At 36.3% G+C, this 27,273-nt stretch overlaps 1 protein-coding gene across 1 annotated transcript in view; it reads left to right on the top strand.

The window, feature by feature from the left end:
- The window catches only part of ANGPTL5 (angiopoietin like 5), a 594,392-nt gene extending 574,642 nt beyond the window's left edge, over positions 1–19,750 (top strand). The window contains exons 7-8 of the mRNA XM_044072712.1: positions 17,868–18,053; positions 18,552–19,750. Coding sequence (XP_043928647.1) covers positions 17,868–18,053; positions 18,552–18,868 — 503 coding nt within the window. The 3' untranslated portion in view covers positions 18,869–19,750. The remainder of the gene's footprint in view (positions 1–17,867; positions 18,054–18,551) is intronic.
- The last annotated feature ends 7,523 nt before the right edge of the window (positions 19,751–27,273 follow it).

Below are 27,273 nucleotides of genomic sequence, written 5' to 3'. Positions count from 1 at the left end.
CATACATACATACACACACACATATATATATATATATATATATATATATATATATATATATATACACACATACATGTATACATCCATTGCTGTACATTTAGATGCACATATAGGCACATATACTGCCCACCTTTAATGGTGGGGATGTCAATTATGCAACAGTTGTGAGACATATGGTTATGTAATAATATTGCACAGTGTTGTGCAGAATGCATTTTGCTGTCCTCAGTTCATATAGCTGTAGTAGGCCTCACTGCCTGTAGCTCAGTCCCACAGCGTTTAACCACCACATGACATATACCGGCACTGCTTGCTGTCTGCAATGCCACACACTACAACCTACATACATTTGTGCAGATATTAACCTTCAACGACATATATATGTCCAGCCTTCACTAACAGTTGCAGTATGACCCTAACCCTATGCACATGTGCATATACATATAGATACGGACTGCTGCCACATATGGATGATTCACAGTATGTAGAGTACCCTTCAGACACATCATTCGGATGCCTGCAAATACATATCTGGTACATACCTTACCTTTGTATTCCTCACCTCCATCTGTTGTAGCTGTTGCTTTTTTTTTTTTTTTGGTTTTGATTTCCTCTGTGTGTTGGTCTTTCTTTTAAGTGTCTGTCTCTTACAGCCTGTTTGTCTCTGTCTGTCTGTCTGTCTCTGTCTGTCTGTCTGTCTGTCTCTCTCTCAGTTGGTGCAATGATATTATTGCATGTGTGAACAGAAAGTACAGGCTGATTTTCTGGGTATATGCACATGTGCATGTGATGGCCTCTGCCCCAATTGGTGCCTACCATTTAGTAATTGCATGCAGCCTGCTGTATGGTAATTGCAGTACTCACTGTGATTGCAGGACACTGCTATAAAATGCTAGGTTAGGTAGGCGTAGCCCTTTCAGTTGTGCAATGTGGGGCCCATGCTTGTTTGCTGTAGACACTGTTGTCTCAGAAGGTTGGTATATGTCTCATATCTGAAGCTAGGGTTGTAGCCAGTGATGTGCATGTTGTACTGAAATCTGACTGTTGCTTATTCCAGTGCACTCTTCTCAGTGTGTATGTTTACTCACACCTCCTTATACTAGCACTGGATACATGGGAGTATGTACTTTCTTTTCGAATTAGAGAATTAACTGGCATACAACTGTAGTTATTGCAATGTGTTCCTAAGGCTTTCCTATTTTCCCTTTACATTCACTCATTGTAATTCATGATATATTTCTTACAGTACTATGTTATTGTATATCTGCTGTGGCTTAGTGGTACTTCATGCAGACTGGTGAGTCCAAGGTGTGGGATTTGAGACTGACAAGGGTATTTTATTTTGCTGCTGAGCAGTACAAGGGCCCTGTCATACACAGTGACTAAGGCAATTTTAAGCAGTTGTACGCAGGTTTGCATGGGTTTGCGCAATGCTTAGCTAAGCGCACACATGCGAACACTGGTGCAAACCCACTAACCACTGCATAAAAGTGCTTACTCCCGCTAACCCCTGCCCTAATTTCTTTTAAAGAAAAGAAAATGGGGAGATAGGAAAGTGGTGAAAAAGGGGGAACAAAGAGGGACACACAGGTAAACAAGCTCGGGATGTGCAGACGGGTGTAGGGAAGGTCCATAGCTGCCCATTTCTTTAACAGCAACAGCTGTGCATATGCAATGAATTTGGAGTGAAATTTGAAACCTTCCATCCCTGGGAGAGGGGTGAGGACAACAAAGTATGTTGTACTGCCAATTATAATTATCAGCTTACATGTTTGTCCGATGGACATGTGTGTGAAATGGGCAGCTATGTATGGGGCATTATTTTTTGTGGGTACAGATTGCCCCTTTTTTTTTTTCAGGTGAGACTGGGAAGTGAGGTAGAGGAAGTAGGTATGTCCGAGGAGGTAGGTTGGGATGGTAAACAGACAAGACAGACAAGACGCATACAGGGGCGGTGTATGACACATGGGGTGGGTGAACACAATTGATGGGGTCGGATGTTTGGAAATCGCAAGCCCATGAGCCCACAGATGGTAACAGTGGAATTGAGATCCCCACCCATGGGCAGTCACCACTGAACCTTCACAGCTCCAAGGGTGGCTGTGCTGGGGGCTGCATAGGACGGGCAGGCTCATCCATGAGATGCACCACTCTCACCTCAAGCTGGTGTAGGAGATCAGCGACTGAATGCTGGATCTCCCTACGCACCAAAGCCCGGACCCTTTGAAGGGTGACAGGTGGGTGAGCTACAATCAGTTATGGTGTGTATTCCCACCTGTGGGGCTTAAATATGCCACATTTCCCACACTTTTTTGTGATTGGCCATTTTGTAAAATTATTGGCTGACTGCAGACCTGCTTAGTAATGGTTAAACTACCATTTGTACGTATATGACTGTTAATAGTGGCTGTTTCCCCTATGTTGTCATGGCTTAGTGGTTCTGTACTTTGCTTCTGATGCTCAGAGTCCTGGGTTCGAATCTTGTCATTCATTTTATTTTCATACTATCCAGACAGGCTAGGGGGTATGGCTGCATTTAAGCAACTTTGCTCTACGTTGCTCCTCAGTGCCCTACGGTGCCCTGGTTGGCACGGCGTGCACATCCACGCAAACAGATTGTGCTGGGTAAAGCGCCATTGAACTATGGGCAACTCTATTGCGCTAGGTAAAGCGCTATTCAACTACGGGCAACTCTATTGCGCTGGGTGAAGTGCTGCTTAACTGCAGGCAATTTTATATCAGGATCCTTTAAAATATTTATTTTGTTCACTGATACATTGGCCATTTCACTGCTTTTTGGTAATGTTTAAATATATTTGTCAGATATTATTTCATATACTGATTTCAAAAGTAAAGACGAAGGGGAGTGGTGGGACTCGAACCTTCTTTGTGCGAACGCTCTACCATTACGCTATTGCTATTTGGTGTGATTTGCATTAACATTCTTTCTTATGCTCTTCCATGTCAGAATTGCTAACTCTAGCTAAGCAATGGGCACACCCGCGCACACATGCGCAAATACAGGCAGCTATTTTGGGGATTTAAAAAAATATATTTAATGTTTTGCGTTTTAGAACTGTGATAGGGGTTTACAATATCAGGGAGTGTGGTGTTGGGTGCAGGGACATTTGAGCAGACTCGCTCTTGTGTGTGTGCTTTGTTTCATTTAAAACACTTGCAGGGGCGTGGACATTTAGACTGCTCGGCAGTCGGACACACCCCCTGCTTTCTTACACGATATGATTGTGCCACTCATAGAATTGGACCATACAAAAAACTAGCAGAAACATATCTATAACCCTGGTACATATAACATTCATAAAAGAGAAACAATCAAGCATCACTGCAGTCATAATATAGACATTTGCAATGTACATTACATATGTGATTGCTAAATTTTGTAACTGCACAGTACATGTAGTATATTCTATAATATAACATTTTAGAATGCTGTATTATAGAATATATTCTATGAACTATAATATAGTATTATAGCTTTAAGCTTTGCATACAAAGTGTTAACTTAAGTAACTGATATTATAAGGACATTATTACAGCTATGTGTACAGACTTGTGGGTGATAATATGCAAATTGATTTTGTTTGCATCATGGCATCACAAGGCTGCATACCAATTGGCAACTATTACCTCAAAGCCTACTTCTGTTACGTTAACTTTTCTGTATACTTATACAATTGTGGTCATATGTTCTGATCACATCTTTTTACTGGCTGACATTCCTTAAAAGATATTTTAACAACTTGCAAATGCAGAAGAGCATCCTAAGCATATCATGCAGATATAGTATTCACAAAGCAGCAGCTAAAACACAAAACAAAAGGCATTTTGCATAAATACATTGATAACAAACATTACAGCAGACATCTTGCCACACAACATCCTCTTAACAATACACACTCAAAAAAATCTGGTATTTTACATATCAATAAAATTCATTTCACATGTGTTTTTTTAACTGTTTGTGTAAACATAATGCATGTTTAACATATCGTACCAGATTCATGAATGCCTGCACTTAGTGCTACTATTGTGTCTGTGCTTTATTTGGTATTCATTAAGCAGGTCTACATTTTGTGCACTCCCACAAAACAAAGGTAAACTGCACATTATGCTAATGAAAGCATAAGTAGCTGAATTACATGCTACTTAACCAATCCAACGTGGTGGAGCTATTCAGGCACATATAGCATGATCATATACACTCAGTAGTCCCTTTTTCTTTGAAATCCAAAACTGTTTAGAAGCAGTCATGATGACATTTGAAAACTTAAAAAAAGTTTCTTAGAACTTGCTGCTGTCATCATTAATCTGTATGTGCATATGCAACAGGCTTAAGTGCTGCTGCTGCAAGATCTCAGCTGAGGAGAAGGGTGATCAAACCATATTTTACATATCATTTACTGCATGATACAAAAATTGTAGGGCCATACAGGGTGGACAAGGAAACAACAGAAGAAATATGCATCCTCTGCCACCTTCACCTGAGACCCCATGGAAATCTTGGAGAACCCATCCCAGTGGAAACAAAGATATGTGTAGCATTATGAATATTAGCTATAGAATTTTTCAGAGGCCCGCAGGGAATATCAGGAGTGTCAAAGATCTCAGCTTCATTAATCTTACATCACTTCCTAAATGCAATACTATAACATACAAGGAATCATATCTGGTTCCCAAGCACCCCAGAGGAGACAACCATGCCACAGTGTTATGCTATAGTGCATTTCTGTGAGGTTTTGGGGGTCCTAGACTGCATATACATACAAATAAAAGCCCAAACTAGCGAAGAGGTAAGGAGTTACATCAACAGAAATGGGCACCACTCCATTAACACTCAGGTAGCATGTAATGCCCAAGAGATCATCTACAATGTGTATTCAGGTAACTCTGGCAGTTTCTATGACTTATGCATATGGAATACCTGTGACCTGTAAAAAAGGTTTGAAAAGGGGTGGCTTTCCACTAATGCATGTAGTGGGAGATGCAGGTTATGCAGTAGAACCTTGGCTCATGACATCCATGAAAAACCCACACAGCACCACTGAGCAGGTATACGGTGATGCCTATACCAGAACTAGGAATATAATAGAATTTATATATGGCTTGCTCAAATCACAGTTCTGTTGCTAGGCACATCAAAAGGTGCCCTGTGGTATGATCCAGTCACTTCTGCCAAAATACTCACAGTCTTTGCCATGTTGCACAGTATAATTCTCAGGAAACAGCTCCAACAAGGACAACAAGGCCCTGGACTACAGTTTACAGGACCACAGGCAGGGACACAGCTCTAGCAGATACAGATGAGGATTCTGAGAAAGTATCACCAGCTGCAGCTAGTGCTAGCAAATATAGGCATGCAAAATATGCCAAGCTCCAGCCAAGAGACAAAGGACAACACACACAATTACTACCTAACTAACAAACTAAGATCCTAAGCACATACAAATATTAAAACTGATGCCTGACAAAGTTTTCAGCCTTTACTTCTCCATATAATGGCTGTTTTCTGTCAGCATCAGAAGGAGCCAACCCCTAAGGGCACATCCCGTAGGTACAGTATTATCCAAGGTAGGTGTTGAACATGTAAAAAAAAATCACTGATTACTTTCATATGAAAATACTTATTTGTGAATAAGATGAAACATGCCTCAACTCTACAGTAATATCAGTAGTAAGATATGAGTGAAATATGCCATATAATACTGTGCATCGTGCATGGAATTTTACTAATGTAGATAACTCATTAGTGAGCAGGCCAATGTAAGCCATCATGTGCACAAGTTAAAGAGCAAGAAACAATTCATAACTAGTAAGAATAAATTAGTAAGAATACTACAACTAATACAATGACAGTCAACAACTAATAAAAAATAATTTACAACTGACCAGGAAAAATAAATATTAATTAAACAATTTTTGCAATACGTGTGATGAAAGCAAATATCTGATGAAGCAAGCATTAACTTACCCACTCTATGCATCAGACATAGGAAATCCAAAGTCACAAAGAAATGTGAAAAGGGCAGGTCATGGTCATCATATATCATTACTTGCACAGGATGGGTAGTAGGTTACAGGAGGGCAAGCCTGACACCACAGAGGTGAGTGTGTATGAGTAAGAAAACAGCTTTTCAGCACGTATTCATTTTTCAGGTCAAGTATCAACCTTATTCGATTGTAATTGTTTGCATAAAATGTGTATGCCTGAGCTGTTATGGTTATATGATCTTTAATCTGTGTGGATCTGCATGAAAACAATCAAAGCACCTGTGCTGCATCCTTGCATCTCAGACACGTGTGAACCATGCCTAGTAGTGTAGTAAGTTCACCACCACTAGAAATATGGCTGCGAAGAATTGCACTGCTAGTTCCATGGCCCTGACTAGAAGTTGGGTGCTACATGATTATGAGCAATGCCTGCTGGACACGTTATTATCATGAAGATGTCCAGTACCATGACCACTTGACCTGCAATGTCTGGGTGTGAGCACCTCAGGCAGTAATAGAGCAGTGGAAGTAGTACAGCTATGGGACCACAATCTTGCATGGCCACATTGACCAGCACCTGAAAATGTAGCACCTCTCTAGCCACATGGATGCTGAACCTGCTTTAGCAGACATTCCATTACAGTGGCCCAATCCAGTGTCATTCATCCTGTCCAAGGAATCATTCATACAGTTCAGGCAGTCTCACATGTCAGAATGCACAACATTTAGTACTCACCTTATCTGTACTGAAGCCATGAGGGAATGTGACTGTGCCTATGTGATGTCCCTACGCATACATTAAGTTGCACCTACTGACACACCAATATCAGGATCAGGAGTAGGGTGCGCAGGAGGTTTACTGTGAGCACCTCTACCAACACCACAGTGTAGTACCTCACCCTCACAATTGCTACAGTCAGAAAAGTAACTAAATTGCTGGCCTTTGTTCAGTGTTTTCTTTTGTAGTCTAAGAGAAATTTATTCTGCAAAGATCTTTCAGTGCAGTGACAGTTTTAACACTTCTGCAGTAGTGTAGGGGAAGGGGACTCCCAATTGCTCTTGAACTGCAAAAGAAAACACTGAACAAAAGCCAGAAATTTAGTCCCATTTCTGGCTATAGCTGGATAACTTCCAAGTATAGTGAGGAAAAATGTCTGAGCCAAATATAAATGAGGGTGATTAGAGACAAAAAAAGAATGAGTCCTTTTACAGAAGGTAAAGAAACTAACAGTGACCCTCCCAAATCCCATTATATGTCAATGGCATGGGAATTCAAAGTTACTTCCTTATGCCTGGCATGAGTCATACAAAGTATTATGGGAAATAGAAAGCTTTTACGGACAATAAGATCATGTTGATACATCAAGCCCCATTGGTAGCCATGTTGTGGAAAACAGGCTAAGATACAAATACAGCACTTAGACTGATTTTGAGGTATTTAAAATAGATCAGGAAACAAAGATAGAGTGAAAAAGACAGTTTTTTTTAGTTATAGGGTGGAGTTTTCGTTTAATATGGTCCACCTTCAGTAGAGCAAGCCAGCTTGGTGCTGGTTCACTGCATCAGTGCTCTGGTTACTACTAAGTAATGAACATGCATCTATGAAATACCTATCTCTGTGGAACAATGTGTAATTGCACTAAGCTTACAGAAAGAGAATAGGTAGTGCAGGGTTCAAATCCAGTTTATATATAGTTTTAATGAGTGGTTCAGAATAATTTTTGACGCACATTTTTGTATATGAATGTGGTGCTGTCAGAAACTGAAATTTTCTCAGTATTAATAACTACATGCAATACGCATAAGATGAAATATGGCATTTTCTAAATTGTGATAACACAAAAGAATGAAAATGACATGCTGAAAACTATTACATATGATGCATTGCATCAATATATCTCTCAAGTAGTAATCCTGACAGACAAAAAATTCCTTTGAAATAATGTCAGTTTTAATTGTGCCTGCCACTTCAAAAAAAGGTCTAATGTCAGCTGCTGTCTGTCCCCTTTCACATTGTTGGCATTACCTAAAGTCCTGATAATGTGTGGCAGTAATTCAAGTTCTGACGTGGCAAGGAGATGGGAAAATGATGAATGTATCAGTTTAACAGTTTAATGCATGTGCTCTGGTCATTGCTAGAGACATCCTTTGATTGCTTTCACTTCCCTTTCAGTTTTTTTAAAGTGTATTTTTTTTTTTGCCTTTTGCATTTGCATGCCACTTGGTAGTGCACAAACATGATTCATGGCTGAAGGCAAGAATGAAAATTTTAATTTGAGAGCAGCGTATTCACAGCCATCAGCACTCTCGACAGTACTGACTGAAGAAAATGCACATGCTAGCTAAAAATCTCTGTGGCACAAGGTGTAAATGTACTGAGTCTAGAGAAAGCAGACAGGTAATGCAGGGTCGAAATCTAGTTTGTATGTATTTTTTTCAAAGGGGTCAGAATGACATTTGTCACAGACTTTTATTTAGGACTGTAAGAGAATATGCACAAATATCATAAATATGATTTTTGCTTGCTATTTAAGTAAAAAATGATAAGTGCAAGTTATGTTAACCATGGCAATAATGAGGATAGTTAATTTAAAATGCACTTGCTCAGGTACACAATTACTTTGTTAGAAATATTATGACTCATCACATATCATAAGCATGTGTTTAGGACACTGTGTGAAATGAAGTATGTATAGAAAACACCCCAACATTTTTACTTAGGTCATGCAACTCCATGCCAATGAAACTGATTTGCAACCAGAAATACTGCCTTTTACATAGAAATCCAGGAAAGTGTGCAGTACAAGTCACACACATACAGACATCTTTTAAGTATATCTCCATTCATTTTGAAAGTAGTATATCTCAAGTGTCCCTGTAAAAATAAAGTTCTACTGTGGTATAAGCAGGTTATTAGCAAAGGTTCACAGTTTATCCTTCTTTTCTCATTAGTTCAATTTCAAGGTGGTACTGCTACATTTGAATAGTGTATAACTCCTAATATTTTAATATGTCACTAGTCTACATAGTATCCATAACTCTCCACTTTGCTTATATGTCACAAGTCATACAATTTTACTTCCAACCAGCAAGGGATAGAAGAAACACCATTAACGTTGCACCATGTGTAAATAGGTTGATCATTTCACAGGGCCAAATCTCACCGCCATATTTCAAACCTTCATTGCTTTTGGATGTAATCATTGCCTATGTGTTTGCCAAGCCATTTTTCTGCTTTCACAAATACAGCTGGCAAGGTTGTACATCCTTGGGCAAAGGTTGTTACATGTGTGATCTGAACTGGGCTCCAATTGAAACACTGTCTCTGGCTTTACTTCTACAGACATGGCTGGTGAAGGTGACGATGGTGTTCCATTTTGAGCACAAAGGTAGGGTGTTGAGTAGTCCAGAATTGTTGTGGCAATCCTTGTCAAGTGCTACTGCTGTATGTTGCTGAAGGGGGATTATACCAGATCTCAGTTTAAGGCTGAAATTTGGAATAGCTTGGGCAAGGCTGTTTCCAGTGTAATCGGCACTCCACACACTGGAGAACAATGTTATCACCATTGCAGTGACATGTGGAGGTACAAGCAGGGTCTCCTGAGACAATGGGAGGAGGAAATTAAGACAGTAAGCACCCTCAGATGTGTAAGTGTACTGTTCCATCACAAAGATATAGCATGGATTATCCAGCCAATACAGTTATTTGTTATGCTTTCATATCCCACCCCCCACTGTACAGTTGCATAAATGATATCACAGAACATCAAAAGAGACTGGTTCATCTCAGAGAGGCATGGGTACATATGCATCAGGTATGAATGCAAGGCAGAAAATACTTTTCAGGTCAAGAGTCCACATCAGCTTGAGCAAGCATACCTAAACTTTTATATTAAGCATACATACCTTTTCCAATTGCTCTTGGTGATTATATTAGGCAATGAATACACCAACTTAGCTGTGTGTGGGCTCATTTCTCAGTAGAAGAAATTAACTTTTATTACAGAATAGTATTTCTAAACTATTAACTGCAATACTGAATGACATTAAAAATTCAGTGATGGAGGGGGCGCGGCCAAGATGCACTCAGAGTAACAGCACTTCTGTTCAGCTCTGTCTATTCCAGTTTCCTCTGACAGGATTTTTAAAATATATCTATCAGAAATCTGGATATTTTTTTATAAAAGGATACTTTATACCTTATACAATGATAGTATAAAAATATTTTTGATTATTTTATTTTTTTCTGTCAAAAACATCAGAGATCTTCTGAACTACTCCAGTCAACAAGATGAGCTTCAACAAAACTTCTCACCAGGATACAACTTTCAAAAAGGAATTATAATCTTTGTTACTTAACATTCAAGAACTAACTAGCAAAATAGATAAAATGGACCTGAAATTGAATAGTTTTAAGGAGAGCTGTACTAAACAAATGAACATTATACATGAAGATTTAAAACAACAGAAAGAACAGATTTCAGGTATGGAAACAGCCCTAAATGATATGGATTCTAGACTCCAGGAAGATGAGCATAATACTGAATTCCTTTTAAAGCAGAATACTCACCCTTTGTCTGAAATAGATGATCTAGAAAACAGGTCACGTCGTAATAATATCAAAATCTTTGGCTTGCCAGAAAAAATAGAAGATAATATGGAAAAGTACTTGTCTACATGGATACTTGAAATACTAGAATTACCTGAGGCTCTTTCATATGGTATTGAAAGAGCACACAGATCTTTGGTTTCATCAAAAAATAAAAAAAAGTAATTCTGCAAGATCTGTGATTGTAAAATTCCTTCATCACATGATAAGGAAATTGTCTTAAAGACAGCATGGGCAAAATCTCCAATTAAAATAAAAGAATTTAGTTCATTGTGATAATGACTATTCTCCTGTGGTAATTGCAAAAAGAAAAGTTTTCCTACCTTTGATAAGAGAACTTAAAAAAAAAAATCAAATAAAATCTCATCTGCTGTTTTCTGCAAGGCTTAAAATATTTTACCAGGATACATTTAAATTATTTGAAGATCTGGACAGTGCTCTTAATTTTGTTAAATCTAACAAACTTTTGGACAAAATAGAAGAAATGGATTGGGCCAATGATAACTTGAAGAGATTAGCCAAAAATGAAACTTAGAGAACCCATGAGCATAAGAAGAAGCTAAGAAAATAAAAAAACTTGCTCTTATATGCTTCTATTCACAATGGAAATCCAGTTTGTTCTAAAGATACTAATGACCCATAAGGTCAGGGAAATTTATAACCGGAACAACAGGTAAGATTTTACCACTGTTTATTATACTTTTTAATGATAGTCTTTACTGTTTTTATTTTGATGCTTATTATGCAAATATTTAGTTCTTTCTTATTTTTGATAGGTATGGGTTACTGTTTAAATTGAGTTATCATTGTAGTCTATTTGTTGCCATTTGTATTGAAGTACAGTTATATCTACAGGTTGCTACTTTGGATAAATATCTTCTTTAATAACATGTCTCAATGATTTGGTGCTTTTATTTAGTTTAGTATTGTATTGATAGAGACAGTGTATATTGTCTTCAGAAGCTTCTATAGACATGATTTTAGTGTATATATATATATATATATATATATATATATATATATATATATATATATATATATAAAGTTATTTTTTGCATATGCTTTCTCTTATTGGCACCCGGAGCTATTTCTAACATAAATTTTGTTGGTAGTATCTGGAGCTAATATAAAACATGATATGTGGATAAAGATGATGTCCGGACTGAATTTGTGTTATGGGGCTACTGTTGGTAATGTCCGGGAATGTGGTGGGCTCAAAAGTTGCTGTTGGAGATGTACGGAGTTGTTTGGTCATATGGGGTTGATGTTGCTGCTGCTGTTGATTCCCTCTCCTTTTTGAATGTTTGATTTTTCTTTTTTATTTATTTGGTTCTGGCTGATGTGTGCCTTTTGCTGGTATGTTGTGGTGTTGCTCTGTTTCTCAGTGGTTGAAACTGGGGTGTTTTGTGTTTCACAGTGTTGGCCTCTGGTTTAGAGAGGCAGTTTGGAATGGTTTGTGAGCTGCACAACAGCTTCTATGATTGCTGTACATACAGAAACTGTTGTTTCACCACCTGCGAACGACTTCAGCGGCACGAGTTTTTTTTTAAGTTATAGTGTCTCCTACTCATTTTTTCCTGCTGAAAATTTGAAAGTCTACAGTTATTCAGCTTCAACTTGAGACCTGCTTCACGATCAGTCTCTTAATATGGACATTCTCCCTTGAGTTACATCTAGTTTGCTGCCATAGAAATCATAAATCCCTATACCGGAAATAAAATGTCAGAGGCTTCAGAACACTTGAACGCTTTAAAGGGAAGAAAAATGAGAAAAAAGCAATGGAGATTAGACATTGTTGTTATTAATGGGTTATGTGATATATTTACTTATATGCAAATAAATTGTGTTTAATAATTATAACCTGAATTAATTTATTGGTTACTTGTGTTTTATCATACCATGTTTGGAAGGAATTGCATAAGCGGCTTGCTTTTTAACTTTTCTATGGTGGAGAGCTATCATCAGCCTGTTTTAGATACTGGTATTGGTTACTAAAGTCAGTAATTCTTAAGATAATTGATGTTACTTCATACTGAAGTGCATAGGGTTGTGATTGTTTAACATTTGGGAAGAAAAAGTGGTGCTTTTCTGTTGGACCCCTACTGCTTCGTGTTGGTCTGCTTTTTGCAACTTGTGCATAATATGACTTTACTTTTCAACTCAAAAAATAGGATTAAGGTTCAGAGCTAAAATGTGACACAAAACTATAAATAACTTGGCTATACATATATTGAAACCACTCGGCTCTGGGTACAGCTGTGGATTCCAAAATTGGAGGAGAGTTATTTACATATTTATACGTAACCAAAGAAGTGGGGACACAGGAGAGTGTAAGGCAATTTAAATGCATTAGAATTTTGTAAACTCTATAGCTCTAAAGGAGTTTACTTTATAATCTTGGGGAGAGTAGTGCTGCTGTGTTACATATTTATAAAGAAAAAAATAGAATGCTTAAATTAGAAGGGGTGGGTTTTATGGCAGGGGTCTGGCCAGGGTTTTTGGAGTTGTTCTCCATTTTTCAGAATGCTGCCAATCACCGTAGGTTACTCAGCCATGCCTGTTTTTTTGCGATCCATATGGTATGTGCGGAGGTGGAGGTGCAGCACAGATGTATGGTGGATATATATTGAAAGGCTTTTGGATGCATTTCTTGCTTGGGCATTTGAGGACATTTGTTGTGCTTCGTATGTGTGGGCCATAGCTCTATAGAATAACTGTACATGGGGAAAGTACTTTGCTTCACGGACTGTGTGATAACCTTAAATGTGATGGAGGCGGGTCTGGAAAGCGCACTGACTCTTTTGCTCCTTTTCTGATAAACAAAGGGGCTGTGGAGCCCATGTGCAGGAGGTCTTTTTGTACAGGCACAGTTCTGTTTTGAGGAATGTCCTCCCCTGCTTCCCAGGTTGGTCTTTTCCATCCTAATGGATTTTATTATTGAAGAATAGTGGCAAGTGTCTCAGCAGCTCTACAGTTTAACGGATTGCCACATCCTGTTCTCCGTTATGCAGCATTCTAAATTGCTTACCCGCGGTATGTCTCCAATCATTTTGATGGGTTGTGCAGGTTTCTTGACTGATTCAGAGGAAAGACAAGATTATACTATGCTTCAAACTGTGTGCGTTGCTTTTCAGCTGAAAAAGGCCAGACTCTTTTCTCAGTTGTTGTGCTGCCTCTCAGGTTTGACTCCCTGCCATCTGGCAGACATTTCATTGCTTAAACAGATGGAGCCACTGAGTGGTGGGGATTTAACGGAGGGATACCGAAAAGGTATAGTATCATTCAAACTTCTCTACATAGGTTGATGGTAGTTCTTACTTTGAAAATGTCACAAATAATGTTACAGTCTGAGCATTTGAAAAATATAATATGTGCAGAAATTCTCATGGTCCCAGAAAAATATCAGTTTAATGACACACTCTTGCCTAGATAGTTTCAGTATTTTTGTTGAGAAATGAATGGATTTGAAATGAGATGCTTCTAAAGTAGGAATTGTGAGTGGGATGATACGTAAGTGCCTCTTATTGTGACTGGTTTGCATACATATTTAATTGTCTGTTTAATTATTGTAATAAGCAGCAAAATAATACTTTCTCACAACAATTTAATAGGTTTGATAACATTACTAGGGTTTAGGTGAGCATAGTTAAACAGAATGATGATGATTAATAAAATAAATAAAGAAAAGAATAAGCACATTGAATTGGTGGTTTGAAATGGTCTAAGCAACACTGTCAATAAAATATTTATGTTATAGATGAAAACTAATTTATTCCTTATATTTTGAGCAATTAGAAATAATTTTTATTAACACCTCACTTATTATTACAAACTCTTTATTGATACATAAATACAATTAAAGTAAATGGATGTGTTTAAGTTATTACAAATGAGAATAATCCATACCTTCACTAACAGATCATTAATTATAGCTTCTTTTATTTCTTTAGAATATATTAAGAAAATATGAGTGTTTTAGAATATTAATTTACTTTAATGATTTAGTTATATATAATGTACCAATTCCTTACTTATATATGAAAATATATTATTGATAAATTACTTTACTATTTTTATTTGCAGTCATATCAACTATATGTTATGGTTATTTGTCTTTAATATTTAAATTCATAGTGAGACTGATGGAACTTAAATTCACTTCTAGGATAGTCAATGTCATTTTTTTTCATGGATAAATAGTATCTACATAATAGAATAATGAAGACTGATATATGTATAAAATCTTTTTGGAGTTAGAAGTTTTCTTCACTTAAAGGTTATTGAAACAGGAGGATTAATTTATGTTAATAAGAATTAATTAATGCTACTATACTATAAAGTGATTCTCTTTAAATATTGTATAATATTTGCCTTTTGCATAATGTTTTTGTTATTCATTTAAAATTATTAGATATTTTGATTTTCTATAGAAGCTAAGACTGATTTAACATGATCGGGAAATTTTCTCTTAGACAGATGCTAATCAGAAGTTGTTACTTGATGAGGGGTTAATCTGAGTGATTATATGTCACTTGGATTATGAGTATTATACTCCAAGAAGGTTATGGTAATATAAGTAATATAATAGTAATACACTCATATTTGTCATATCTATTACTATGTAATCAGTCTAAACGTTTTCTTTGTATTCCTTTAATATTTAACTATTTGATATGTTTTTGGTTAAAATACACTCTTTTCACAAATTTTGCTTTTTATGACTTTATTAGTATTTCTATTAATGTTAATGGATTAAATAACTCAAATAAGAGGGGACGTTTATTCAAATATCTTAAATTACACAAATTCCAATTCATTTTCTTACAAGAAACTCATTTGAAATCAGAAGCTATGTTTAGATTAGATGCTAAATCTTATTCAACATTAATTAGTTCAGAACATCTTCAGAAAAAAGAGGGGTAGCAATTCTGTGGAATAATACTTTACCTTGCCCAAAGATTACCTGTATATATAAAGATAATAAAGGAATGGTTTGTCTTGTCACAGTTGAATTTAATAAGAAAATGTATATCTTAGTGAATTTATATTGGATACCAGGTATAGGTATCAATACAGTAAAACAACATATGGATCTCATAGTACAACATTCCAAGGGGTCCTTAATAATAAAGGGGATTTTAATTGCATTTTGGATAATAAAGAATCAACATCTTTAAATAAAAGAAGGATTACAGCTTAAGCCAAATCATTAAATGATTTTCTAGAATCATATCATCTGAAAGATAATTATTCCTTTGCAGATTCTGATTCTTTAAACTATACATTTTCCTCTCATAGACATAACACCTATTCAAAAATAGATAGAGTCTTATTTTCTAATGACTTATTAGTCTCTCTGGTCAAGACCAAGGTTATTTATTGCCCAATATCAGACCATAATTCAATAATATTTGAAATTTCAGTTAATTGAAATTACAATACACAGATAAGAATACCTGCTTATATCACAAAACTGAAAGAGTTTGAAGAATTCTTAACTTTGGAGACACAAAATTTTATAGAATTAAATAATAATAATAACTCCTCAGAAATTTTTGTGTGGGATGCCCTAAAAGCTTTTTTATATGGGAGAATTATTAACTGGTATCATATAAAAAGGAAAAGCTGGGATAAACAGTTATTAGAGATTCAACTTAAATTAGATTCATTGAAATGTATTCAAGAGTCAGATCTAAATAATAAAGATAAGAAAAATGAAATCAATTCTTTGAATAATAAATATATTGAAATCCTAAACTATAAACGCATAATTATATTAGAGAAATATAAATTTTTAAAATTTTCCACAAATCCCAAATCATTAAATTTATAAGCTAATGAAACCAAAAGATTAAATAAAATGAATCATATAAATGAAATGTTTCCCCTAGACTCTGCAATATATATAATTCTTGAGAGAGACTTATGCCTGGCCTACAGAGCAATCCAAGACCCAAAACTAATGAACTTGCTGCATATCCATAAATCAAATGGATCTAGGGCTACCCATTCCAGGAACTTATATATGGCCTGCGACTTAAATAGGACATGCTGGAGAGACAGCTTTATCTCCCAGTGACTGCCATGTCTTTGGAACAGGCTACCAATTCATGTGAAACAGAGCACCTCTATGACACTGTTCAAGAAGAACTTGGACAAGTGGATGGGGAACCATAAATTCTTACCGGGGAGAGTGCCCACAACCTTGGGCATTCATCACTATATGTAGTCTTGGGTTCTGTTTAGCATTTGTATGGTATTACATTGGGATGAAATGTCTAGGCTTAAAATGACCTCTGGGTCAAGAGCCTAGTAATCTCCTATGATCCTATTAGCCTATAAAACAATAACATAACACATATCTGTTCTGGATTTCATCACAACTACATGTGTTTGTCTGTTTCTACTCCTTATTTGGCATAGAGCACCACTGACTACAACTAACTCATATTTTACATTTAACACCTCAGTATATTATTACGCATACATTGATACTTTGCCATAAGCAGCACAAAGGGGCTTGTCAATGGTGCACTTTCAAAAAAGATTTTGAAAAAAATAAAAGTATTGTTAGTGGTCTGTATGTGGTAATGGACTATTGTACTCAAGATATGTGAATTTACCTGTGATGTTGACTGAACACTTCATTCGGCAAAGTTATGTCTGTGCTCTAACACTTATAATTGGACATGATGTGAAATGGTATGGAACCCTTTAACACATACTACATTACTGGTTTTCAGCAGAACATTGTCTCCCGCACTATCACAATGTACATGAATGACACTGCAGTTGAAATACGTCAGCAATATGTAATTACTTGTGATAAGCACCTTGTTGTTACTTCTACCTATCAGTGCAAATGCCTTGTCACCCAAACCTGTGATGCATATTAGCTCCTCTGTACCACACAGATGATGTCATCCTTTCATAACTGCACTCTCTCTCACTTCAACATGCAGACTTCTCCTGTTTCATTTGTGATTAATACAGTGTGTTCTAGATTGCATAATTAGATAAGTTGGTGGTTTATATCTGCCAATGGTGAACTAGTGTGTGAGGCTCTTGTATCACGTAAGTATGACTTTAACAATAGATGTGCCGGCTTTCAGTCATGAGAAATTTTTAAAATAGCAGAGCTTACCAGAAGTTATGAAACTATTAATGTTTAAAGTTTTAATTGGGTTGGTGTGAATGCTTACCAATTTTGATATAAACCTTATTGTCAAGTTAAATTTTATTCTTCTAGGAGAATTTTGGTTGGGACTGAGAAAGGTCTACCATATTGTCAGTCAAAAGAATACCAACTTTAAGCTTCAAGTACAACTGGAATCAGTTGATGGAACTTCTGCATATTCAGCATATGATAGCTTTTGGTTGGAAGATGAGACTAAATTCTTCAAGATACATTTAGGACGCTATACTGGGACAGCTGGTAACAAATATTCTTTAATGCTTTTGATAAGGCCAGAGTGATATGTTTTAATGTCTGACACTCAAAGCAATGAATAACTATTTTTATTTGTTAATAAATCTTTCTACTGCAAAAAGGTTACTTGTGTTTTATGTTTTCATACGTTTGAAAATATTTTATACTTGTTATTAGAAAAGTAAGCAACATATTAATTTGGCAAGATTACTGACTTTGTATATATTTTTTATAATGCAAATATTAAGTTCTGTTTTAAAAAATATGTTCAGTGCCATATTTCATATTATGTAAATTAGGAAATTAAGTGCAGAATGAAAAAAATTACCAGAATTGTAAATGTAAATATTATACTTTAGATTAGAAATGTTTACAAGATCCTATGAAATGCAAGTTCATTAAATGTAAGGCACATATGTTATAGGCTCGCATTTGCAAAATAAGAATCTAGTATTTTAAATAAGTACAAGAAGTGTGAGTAACTGTTCTGTCTCTGTTTTTCAGGAGATGCTTTCCGAGGTTATAGACAAGAAGATAATCAAAGTGCAATGCCATTCAGCACTTCTGATGTGGACAATGATGGTTGCACTCCTTCCTGTATTCTTGATGACAAAGCTTTTGAAAGTTGCAGTACCCTGAACAACAAAAGTGGTTGGTGGTTTAATCAATGTGGTTTGGCCAACTTAAATGGAATTCTTCAAGTTAATGAAAAATCTGTCTTGCCAAACATTCAGTGGGATACATGGTTATCTGAAGGAACTTTGGTGAAAATTAAGTCAGTCAAAATGATGATCAGGAGAACTTCCTATCCAGATTTCTAATAAAAATAGTGACAATGTTCAGCTTGGGAATATGCTTTGATTTTCAGTATTCAGATGTTGTCATTATTTTCCATAAATCAAGCTTGAACAGTAGATGCAAGCTGTATAACATTATTTACAAAGCAAATGTATCAAATCTCAAATTGACGCAAGCTTTCTCTTTAAAGAGAGCTTGAAATAATGTGTTCAATGTTTATTTAGTAAAAGGTGGCAAGAAAACAATGTAATTAGCTTACCATAGTATGCTGTTTATTTTCTGTGATTAAATCCAGAATCACCATCTGACATTACATTTTACTTTCTTATTCAAATAATTACTTAAGTCTTCAGCATTCACAAATTTGTTCATATTATTCTGAAGCCCACACTCTACTGGTCTTCATGAAGGTTAACTGCTTAAATTCAATGTTGTCCCTGTACTTATCAAGTTATGTTTGAAAATTGTAAATGGCGTGCTTAGTTTTATTGCAACAATGTGATTTATTTAAAAGGTTTTGTAGTATTTTTGTAAAGAATCCATATATTTTATGTTACAATAAATTTAAACAGCAGATTATTGAATGTTTGAACCTGGCTTTATATTCAAAGTAGATGTCTCTCCTACATAGTATTTATTATTCAGAGAACAAATTTCAGTCTTGTCTGTTAGCAATATATAAAGTACATTGGTCATATTTGGAAGTATCTTTGTTTTACAATTTATTTCTTTTCCCATGTAACCTTCATAATATAGTTGCAAGTAATTTTGCAAAAAATAAAGATTGTAGTGTGCTGTTTGAGTTTTCAGTTTTTACTAAAAAATAAAACTGAGGAAATTCTGATTAAAATGTAAAACCAACCAAAAACAAATAAAAGCAATGCTGAAACCAAAATCTCCAAGAACCATCAGGATCACTCCAAGTTTTTTACTGTTTACTCATTTTTTTCTCTAAAACTACACCCATGTTGTGACATCATGGTATGTATTAAATAAGGATTTGCATTCATCTGCAAAGCACTGTGGGCAATTAAAATTATGTTTTCATAATGTCATGGCAGGAATTATCAGCTTTAAGAAAACTTTTCAGGGGCCATCATTATCATCAAAAAATAAAACATATTTTACTTTAAAATTATATAATTAGGTATTGTATATGACAAGGAGATTATATATGACTCCAAAGATTTGTTACTTAACACTTGCTTTGAAACACGCCTATGCTTTAAAACATGACCAATACAGTTTAAACATTTGGACATCTCTAGTTTTCAATATTAAGAACTTCTGAACTTTCTCAAGCTAAGAGAGTGGATTTTTTTTCCTGCAGAATATATTATTATATTTTATAATGGGCTGATGAAAGCTGTATATATGTTTATATTGGCTTTCTAAAATCTGCTATCTATGTTATTGAGTGTAAGACATGTTACTGAGTAAATATGTCTTATTTTCTTTTATGACAGTGATGAGAGCTTTATTTACCCATAACTATTCCTAGATACTGCATTTAATTACAGTCTTTTAACATCTCCCATTAATTTTGTAATTAATTAAATATCATAATTCACAAATTTGGCAATAGCACATTTTGTGTCACTGTTAATGAGACTGTTGTTACTGCAGCAGGAATTGATTTTTTAAAAATTGTATTGAAATAGATTTTTATTTTTAGGCAATGTTATCATTCTTGTCATTTTGTAGTTATCAGCATTCTTTGTTTACCATAGCTTACCACATGTAGCCATATACCAGAAAAAGAGACCAAATAAGACTTGTCATACCAATGAGTCCTAAAGGACTGCACTGAACACCCCAGTAAGCTTTGATTAATATCTTAATTTTTAAGAATTCCCCTGCTACTTGCCACAAACCACTGAAATACATAACTGTTAAAGTTCATTTGGTTGTGTTTATCTGTAATAGCTTTATCTGTGCCAGTCTCATATCTAAAAACAAAAAAAAGGAAAAACAAATTACCATAAATATGCAACATTTGTGGTTTGTCCCTTGACTAGTCAAAAGCTTTTCCAATAACAAATTATTACCAGATTAAATAGCTAAGGATTCCCCTGAGAGTAACGCATTAATTACCTGTTAATGTAAAGTCCGGCACTCTTTATGAAAAATGTAGTCAAAGTCAAAGAAAACTTTATTGTCATTCAGAACTACACAGCAGTGTAATTAACAAAATTACAATGCTTCATTCCCAATGCAGGAAACAGTTGCACATATAGACAATGAAAACAATTATAAAATATCACAGTAGAAATGTAATAAGTAGCAATTAGTAAGTAAAGTAGGACAGCAGTGACCCACACCCATCCCAGAACAAGAGCTAAGGAAGACAAGGAACAATATGAAGGTAATATTGTCAAAGTAAAATTGATACAATAGCATATCTATGATTAGACTGAATTATTGCAGTTTGTATATTGCACTTTACAGTCCTTCAGTGTGGTAGGTGAGCTACTTTATTGCACTTGGTTATTGCACATCCATAAAATAAGCCACTTGATAGGTTAGTAATCTAACAGAAGTGATTGAGTGTTTTGACAGACTCATGGTTCGTTTTTCCCAAGAGTTAAACTGTCTAATGGAGAGCAGAAAGAAACTGTTATTTAGTCTGATGGTCTTACAATGCAGACATCTCTATCTCCTGCCTGAGGAGAAGTGAATGTATAGACCATTGGCAGATTACACTGGATCGCTGGAAATCTCTTTGGCCCTGTCGATGCACCAGCATTTGTGTAGATTTTTCTAGAGGTATAAGGGAGGTGCCAGTGATTCTTTCTACTGAGTTTACAACTCTTTTGAGTGCCTTCTGATCCTGATTGTTACAGCTCCCATACCAGATTGTAATGCTGTTGGTCAGGACACTTTCAATGGTACCCCTATAAAAGGTCTGAAGTATGGAGTTGGGTAATTTTGCCTTCCTAAGTTTCCTAAGAAAGTGCAAGTGTTGCTGATTTTTTTTTGACTATGCTGGATACATGGTATGACCAGGATAAGTTCTCTGTGATACGAACACCCAAGAACTTTGTACACTTGACCCTTTCCACTGTCATCCCTTTCATCACTAGATGTTTGTGTGGTACTTGATATATTCTGAAATCAACAATTGACTCCTTTACCACTAGTTTTGTAAGTACAAGGGAATTTGATCAGTCTGAAATTATTTGGGTGTGATCTATGACCTTTCATATGGTGTCAACTAGTTTAATAACAAATGTCAAGAACATGGAATGTTTTAACAATGTACACAACAAGAATATATAGGGGTTTGAGCAAGTTTCTAGCAAGTAATTCTACTATATTGTATTCATATTAACAATAGACCTTGATACTGGGTAGCTAACAAAAATATTATATTAGCAGAAAATGTACATGTTGTTGTCTTTTGGCTTTTCGTGGTCAGAGGTCGCCACAGCGGAACACCGGTCCACTAATGATTGGCAGTAGAGTTTCACAAATGCCAAGGTGCCAGCTTGATGTTCAACCTTCAACGAAGGCACACCCATTTATGCATCTCTTTCAAATGCCCACCAAACTGCGAGGAGGACATGCAGACTCCACACAGAAGGCACTCCCCACACTCCAACTGAGAATCGAACGGGAGAACCTCTTGCTGTGTGGCAACAATGCTACCACTGCACCACCGTAGCATATGTACATAGTTTTGTTAATTACCACTCTAACTGCCTCATGAGTGATTTATGTGCACTGTGTCATCATTGTCAGTAGTATATGTATACAATACCTGTTGTCACGTCCATTAAAAATAGATAACCTGCAATGTGTCAGATTCCATAATGATCTCACACACAAACACACACACACACACACACACACACACACACACACACACACACACACACACACACACACACACACACACACACACACACGCATGCACACTAAGTCTGTTCATGTTTCAGGATAGACCATATTGGACCATATTCCCAGGCCAGGTAACTTTCCATTTCTAGCTCTTTCCTTGCAGCCAGTATCATTTAGGTCATCTGCTGTGGGTGCATCCCTTATTAAGGTCTAACCTCCCTTAATTCTGCTAACATGAACATCGACATCGCTGTTTTGGTATGGTACAACTTCCCCGCCCACATGCCTCCTCTCATATATGCATGTTGTAGGATATTTTCATAGGTCCAAGGTATTGGCTGTTTTTTGTCACTTTGCAAGTCACTGCATTCAAGGTGGTGATCTGCCAACCAGAATAACCTCACCATCTCCCTGGAAATGGCAATCTGACACCAACCACTCACTCCTATTTTTCTCCCTTTTAGAAAAATTGAGGCAACAACCTCAGTTTGCCATTTCTGAGGCAGTGACCCATCATTCCATTCAGTGTTGAAAAGATTCAATAACAACTTCAACTAAGTTCAGCACCTCCAGCATTTCTTTTTTTCCTTTTAAATATTTTTGGTCCCCTTTGTGACTTTGTTTTACTGGCACAGCTCTCAGTGCCCACATCCATTCTGGATCTACCAGCATATCTCCTTCCGCTGGACTTACTCCAGTATTGATGGAGCTGGTCATGGGTTCTAATGGTGTCCCGGAGGCTCAGCTGTCTCTGTTTTCATGCTGTTTATTTTATTTTTATGCCCTACTCACCCCCTGACTCACCCCATGCTCATTGATTACATTTGAAGGCAACTTTCCTTTTTGAACCATGCATCTCCTGAGAGAGTGTCATCAAGGAATGTCTTCTCTCCTGGGATGGGCATGCCCATAACTCCCTGCAAATCTATCAGTCAACAGAGCCAATAATTGGGCCTGGGTTAACTGGGCCATAGTAGGGCTTTATCTTTTTGTGTCACCAGAGTGGGCACCTTCAGTTTTTTGAGTAATCTATCTCAATCCCAAAGCCTTGCCAGAGCAGAACTACTAGTATGGTGCTACAGTAACTACTGAAATGGATTAAAAGTACCACAAGCTTTTGGCTGTGCATCCTTTGAGGAGAGACTATCTACCAGGATGAAGAGTCCTCAAATTTTCTTCAACATCCCAACAGTAATTCAAGGTTGGTATTTCTCCACCCTTGCTGAGAACAGTTAATGTTTCTCCTCACCTTCCTTGTTAGCTGACAGATTTTCCTGGACTTATTTGAAGCCATCTAAAAGTAATTATCCATGGCCTCATTAAAGTTCTGCTACTTGTGGTCTTCATTTCAGTGACAACTGCAGTGTAGTACATTCCAGGTTTGACAACATCTACCAATCAAATCCATTAGCCCCCTTCCCTCATGTACCACACAGCACTGCATATAAATCCATTTCCTTTAATCTTACTGCTTCTATTGCTACCGATGCCATTAGTGCATTGTTGAGTTACCACCATGACAAGTGCCAACTGCTTTTTGACTATGCCCCTTGTCACTGCCTGACATTTACATTCTTTAAGATTGTCCAGTCAGAAATCATGTTTTCATCCTCTCTGGGTTTGTGAGAAAAGCTCTTCAGCAGGTGGAATTTGAACTCATGCCAGACAGAAATATTGGTTAGGCATTCCTATGACAGCTTCAGTACATTTACAATTCTTGATCTGTCTTTTTACCCCACTCCCTATCCAGCTCACCACAAAATGGTGATCAGTTGACAGTTCTGCATTTATCTTGAGCTGAATGTTTAAAATGAGTAGCCACATGTCAGGTGATGCAACTATAAAGTTGGTCACTGACCTTTGACTGAAAGCACTCTGGTAAAAATACATTTTTGAACAACCTGTTTCTTATGCGCAATCAATGAGTAGCACAAAAGTTAAAAAAAAAACAAAACACTCAGTACTTGAAGTCAAATGAGCAAAGGTGTTTTCCCATTTTCTCCTCTCCAGGAATTTCCATCATTTTCCACATTAGTATAAAAGTCTCCCTAAAGAACTATAGAATTTGTTAGTGGCTCCTTGTTAAGTACCATACCAGTGATCCCTAGAAAAAAAACTACATACACTGGACAGTTATTACATATGTATGTGCAAAGAGAACACAGTTATCTTTTCTGCACATCTTAGTCACAACTCAGTAACTCTCTTCATTTACTGGCACAGACTCCATCTAAACAGATCAAATCCAGGATATGTTGAGTATCCATATAAAATATACCCTGCTCTGTTAATCACAGACAATGTTTTTGGTGGAAGCCTAAACAATTGGGAAATATAACAATAAAAATAGTTCATGCAAGAATGTGCTTAGATTTGACAACATGAAGCTGAATTATTGATTTGGCTCTTCAGCTGCACCATTGGACAGCAGATGGGATGCTAATGGAAATGAACAAAAGAGGGGCTGGTTGGTTGAAAAATCACTGTACATGCAGTGAATGAAACGAAAGGCCTAGTAGTTATCTCTGAGGAAATATCAAGAGGTACTAGAAAGCAGCATTGTAGGCCAACCACAGACTGTCTGACATGGCTCACATGGCTTGAGCAATACATGCTTGCAAAAGAAAGTTATCATGCCAATATACATGACTTTGGAAGAACTATAGGCAAAACATTTCCAGTACTGAAGGATATTCACAGAAGGCGACATCAAAGTGGTGGAAAGTGTGCAGAGAATGTCTACTATGATGATAGGATAGAATTAAAGCATAAGGAGAGGATGAACAGTGTGGAGCTTTTGTTTGTGTACACAAAAGAAAAAAGGGATATGATATATGGTAATATATAAAACAGGGATATGATATATGGTAATATATAAAACAGGGATATGATATATGGTAATATATAAAACAGGGATATGATATATGGTAATATATGAATCTTGTAATGAGATCAAACTCAAAACAGAAAGCTTATGGAGGGAAGTGGGAGTATATAAACTACAATTGGAAGGGACTAGTTTTAACCTGGACATGAAGAAATACCTCTTCTGAGAGCTAGCAATAAACAAATGAAACGAGCATTGTGTAGAGGTCACTCAGACTATATTAGTGGATCGTGTGAACACAGCTTGAGATGAGTGGAAAAAAGGACCAAAAGAAGGGGGATTCAGGGTGAAAGATAACCAAATGGGTAGATGGTATACATCTGATATTTTCTCCTTTCAGCTGTATAATGTTTCTAAACTTCTCATAGTGGTATAATCAGGTTTGAAAGGACATCATTACATTCATAATCTGAGCTATGCAAACAAGTCTACATTAAGACTGGTTGTGACCAGAAGCAATTAGATATAGGCATCCTGAAAAATAAGCCTAGAATTGCCAAACAATCTAATATGAAAAATAAGCAAATCTGGTAAAATGATTACCATTTTTATAAACTACCAATAAGCCAGAAAACCACAAACTGAAGAAAACCAGAACAGAAGGCAGGAAATGTGAATACTCCAGTAAGATAAAAAAATGTAAAATCCAATGTTCTAAGCTGTTTATCCGTGAAGACCACACTTTATGTAATCAAAACACAAATAAAACTAGCGCTTTCATTTTTACCATAAGAAACTTCTTCAGTTTAAATAAAAGCAGTTAGTGTTTAAATGCCTTCAGTTAGTGATGACTTCATACAAATAGCACACCCCCACATGATCCCAGCCAGTGAGAACAAATCTCTACATGCATAGTTATGAATATTAATAAATATTAATAAATATCCATGAATATTTATAAAACCTTTAAAAAACATAAAATTCATTCCAACACATTTCAAAAAATAAATAGGTTGCATATATGCAAAACAGATGATTACTTTAAAACCTTATTCAAAACAACTTAATTTAGTTTCATTTTACATGTTTCCATGCATTTTTAAATAAATCAGGTCATCTTTCCAGTGCCTTCAACCTAAGAATACTGTTGATAGAAATACATTCATTGAGATCTGGCCAAATATTGGCCCTTAAATGCAGCTTCCAGGTCAATTATTTCCTTTCTAGATGTAATGACCATGCTCTGACTCTTTCACCAGCCTTCACTGAGTCCAGCACAAACAACTTAAAAGAATGCCTATGAAAATCCATACAGTGTTTAGCAAGGGCATTGGTGCCACTATTTTTTCTGATTGCACTGAGATGTTCATAGATACGATTTTTTAATTTCCTCTCTGTTTTATCAATATAAAAATCTGCATATAAAACACATTCCAAGGGATTCATGAAGCTTGGTGCAAGGATGGCGTTAGCCTTGCGCTGACCGTGTGGCGTAGAGATGGCATAGCAGCACCACATGCATATTAATGAAGGTGCACTGTCGTAACGACCACATGCATAGGAAATGTGTACGAGTGCAGGGGGCATGTCCAAGTGCTGCATGGAGGCGTGAACATGTTGGCTGCATACATGCAACCTAAAATGCTGACTAGTACAGCCTGCCTCTAATAGTAATCACGCCTGTCAGTGTCCGTGGATACTGAAATGTATGCAAAGCATAAAAGACATCATTGTGAACACCACAATAAGAAGTAAACACAA

This window comes from Protopterus annectens, chromosome 5.part0 (assembly GCF_019279795.1).
Source record: "Protopterus annectens isolate FY-2018-M chromosome 5.part0, PAN1.0, whole genome shotgun sequence".
Taxonomy (NCBI): Eukaryota; Metazoa; Chordata; order Ceratodontiformes; family Protopteridae; genus Protopterus; species Protopterus annectens.
This window is presented reverse-complemented; position numbering and strand designations above follow the sequence as displayed.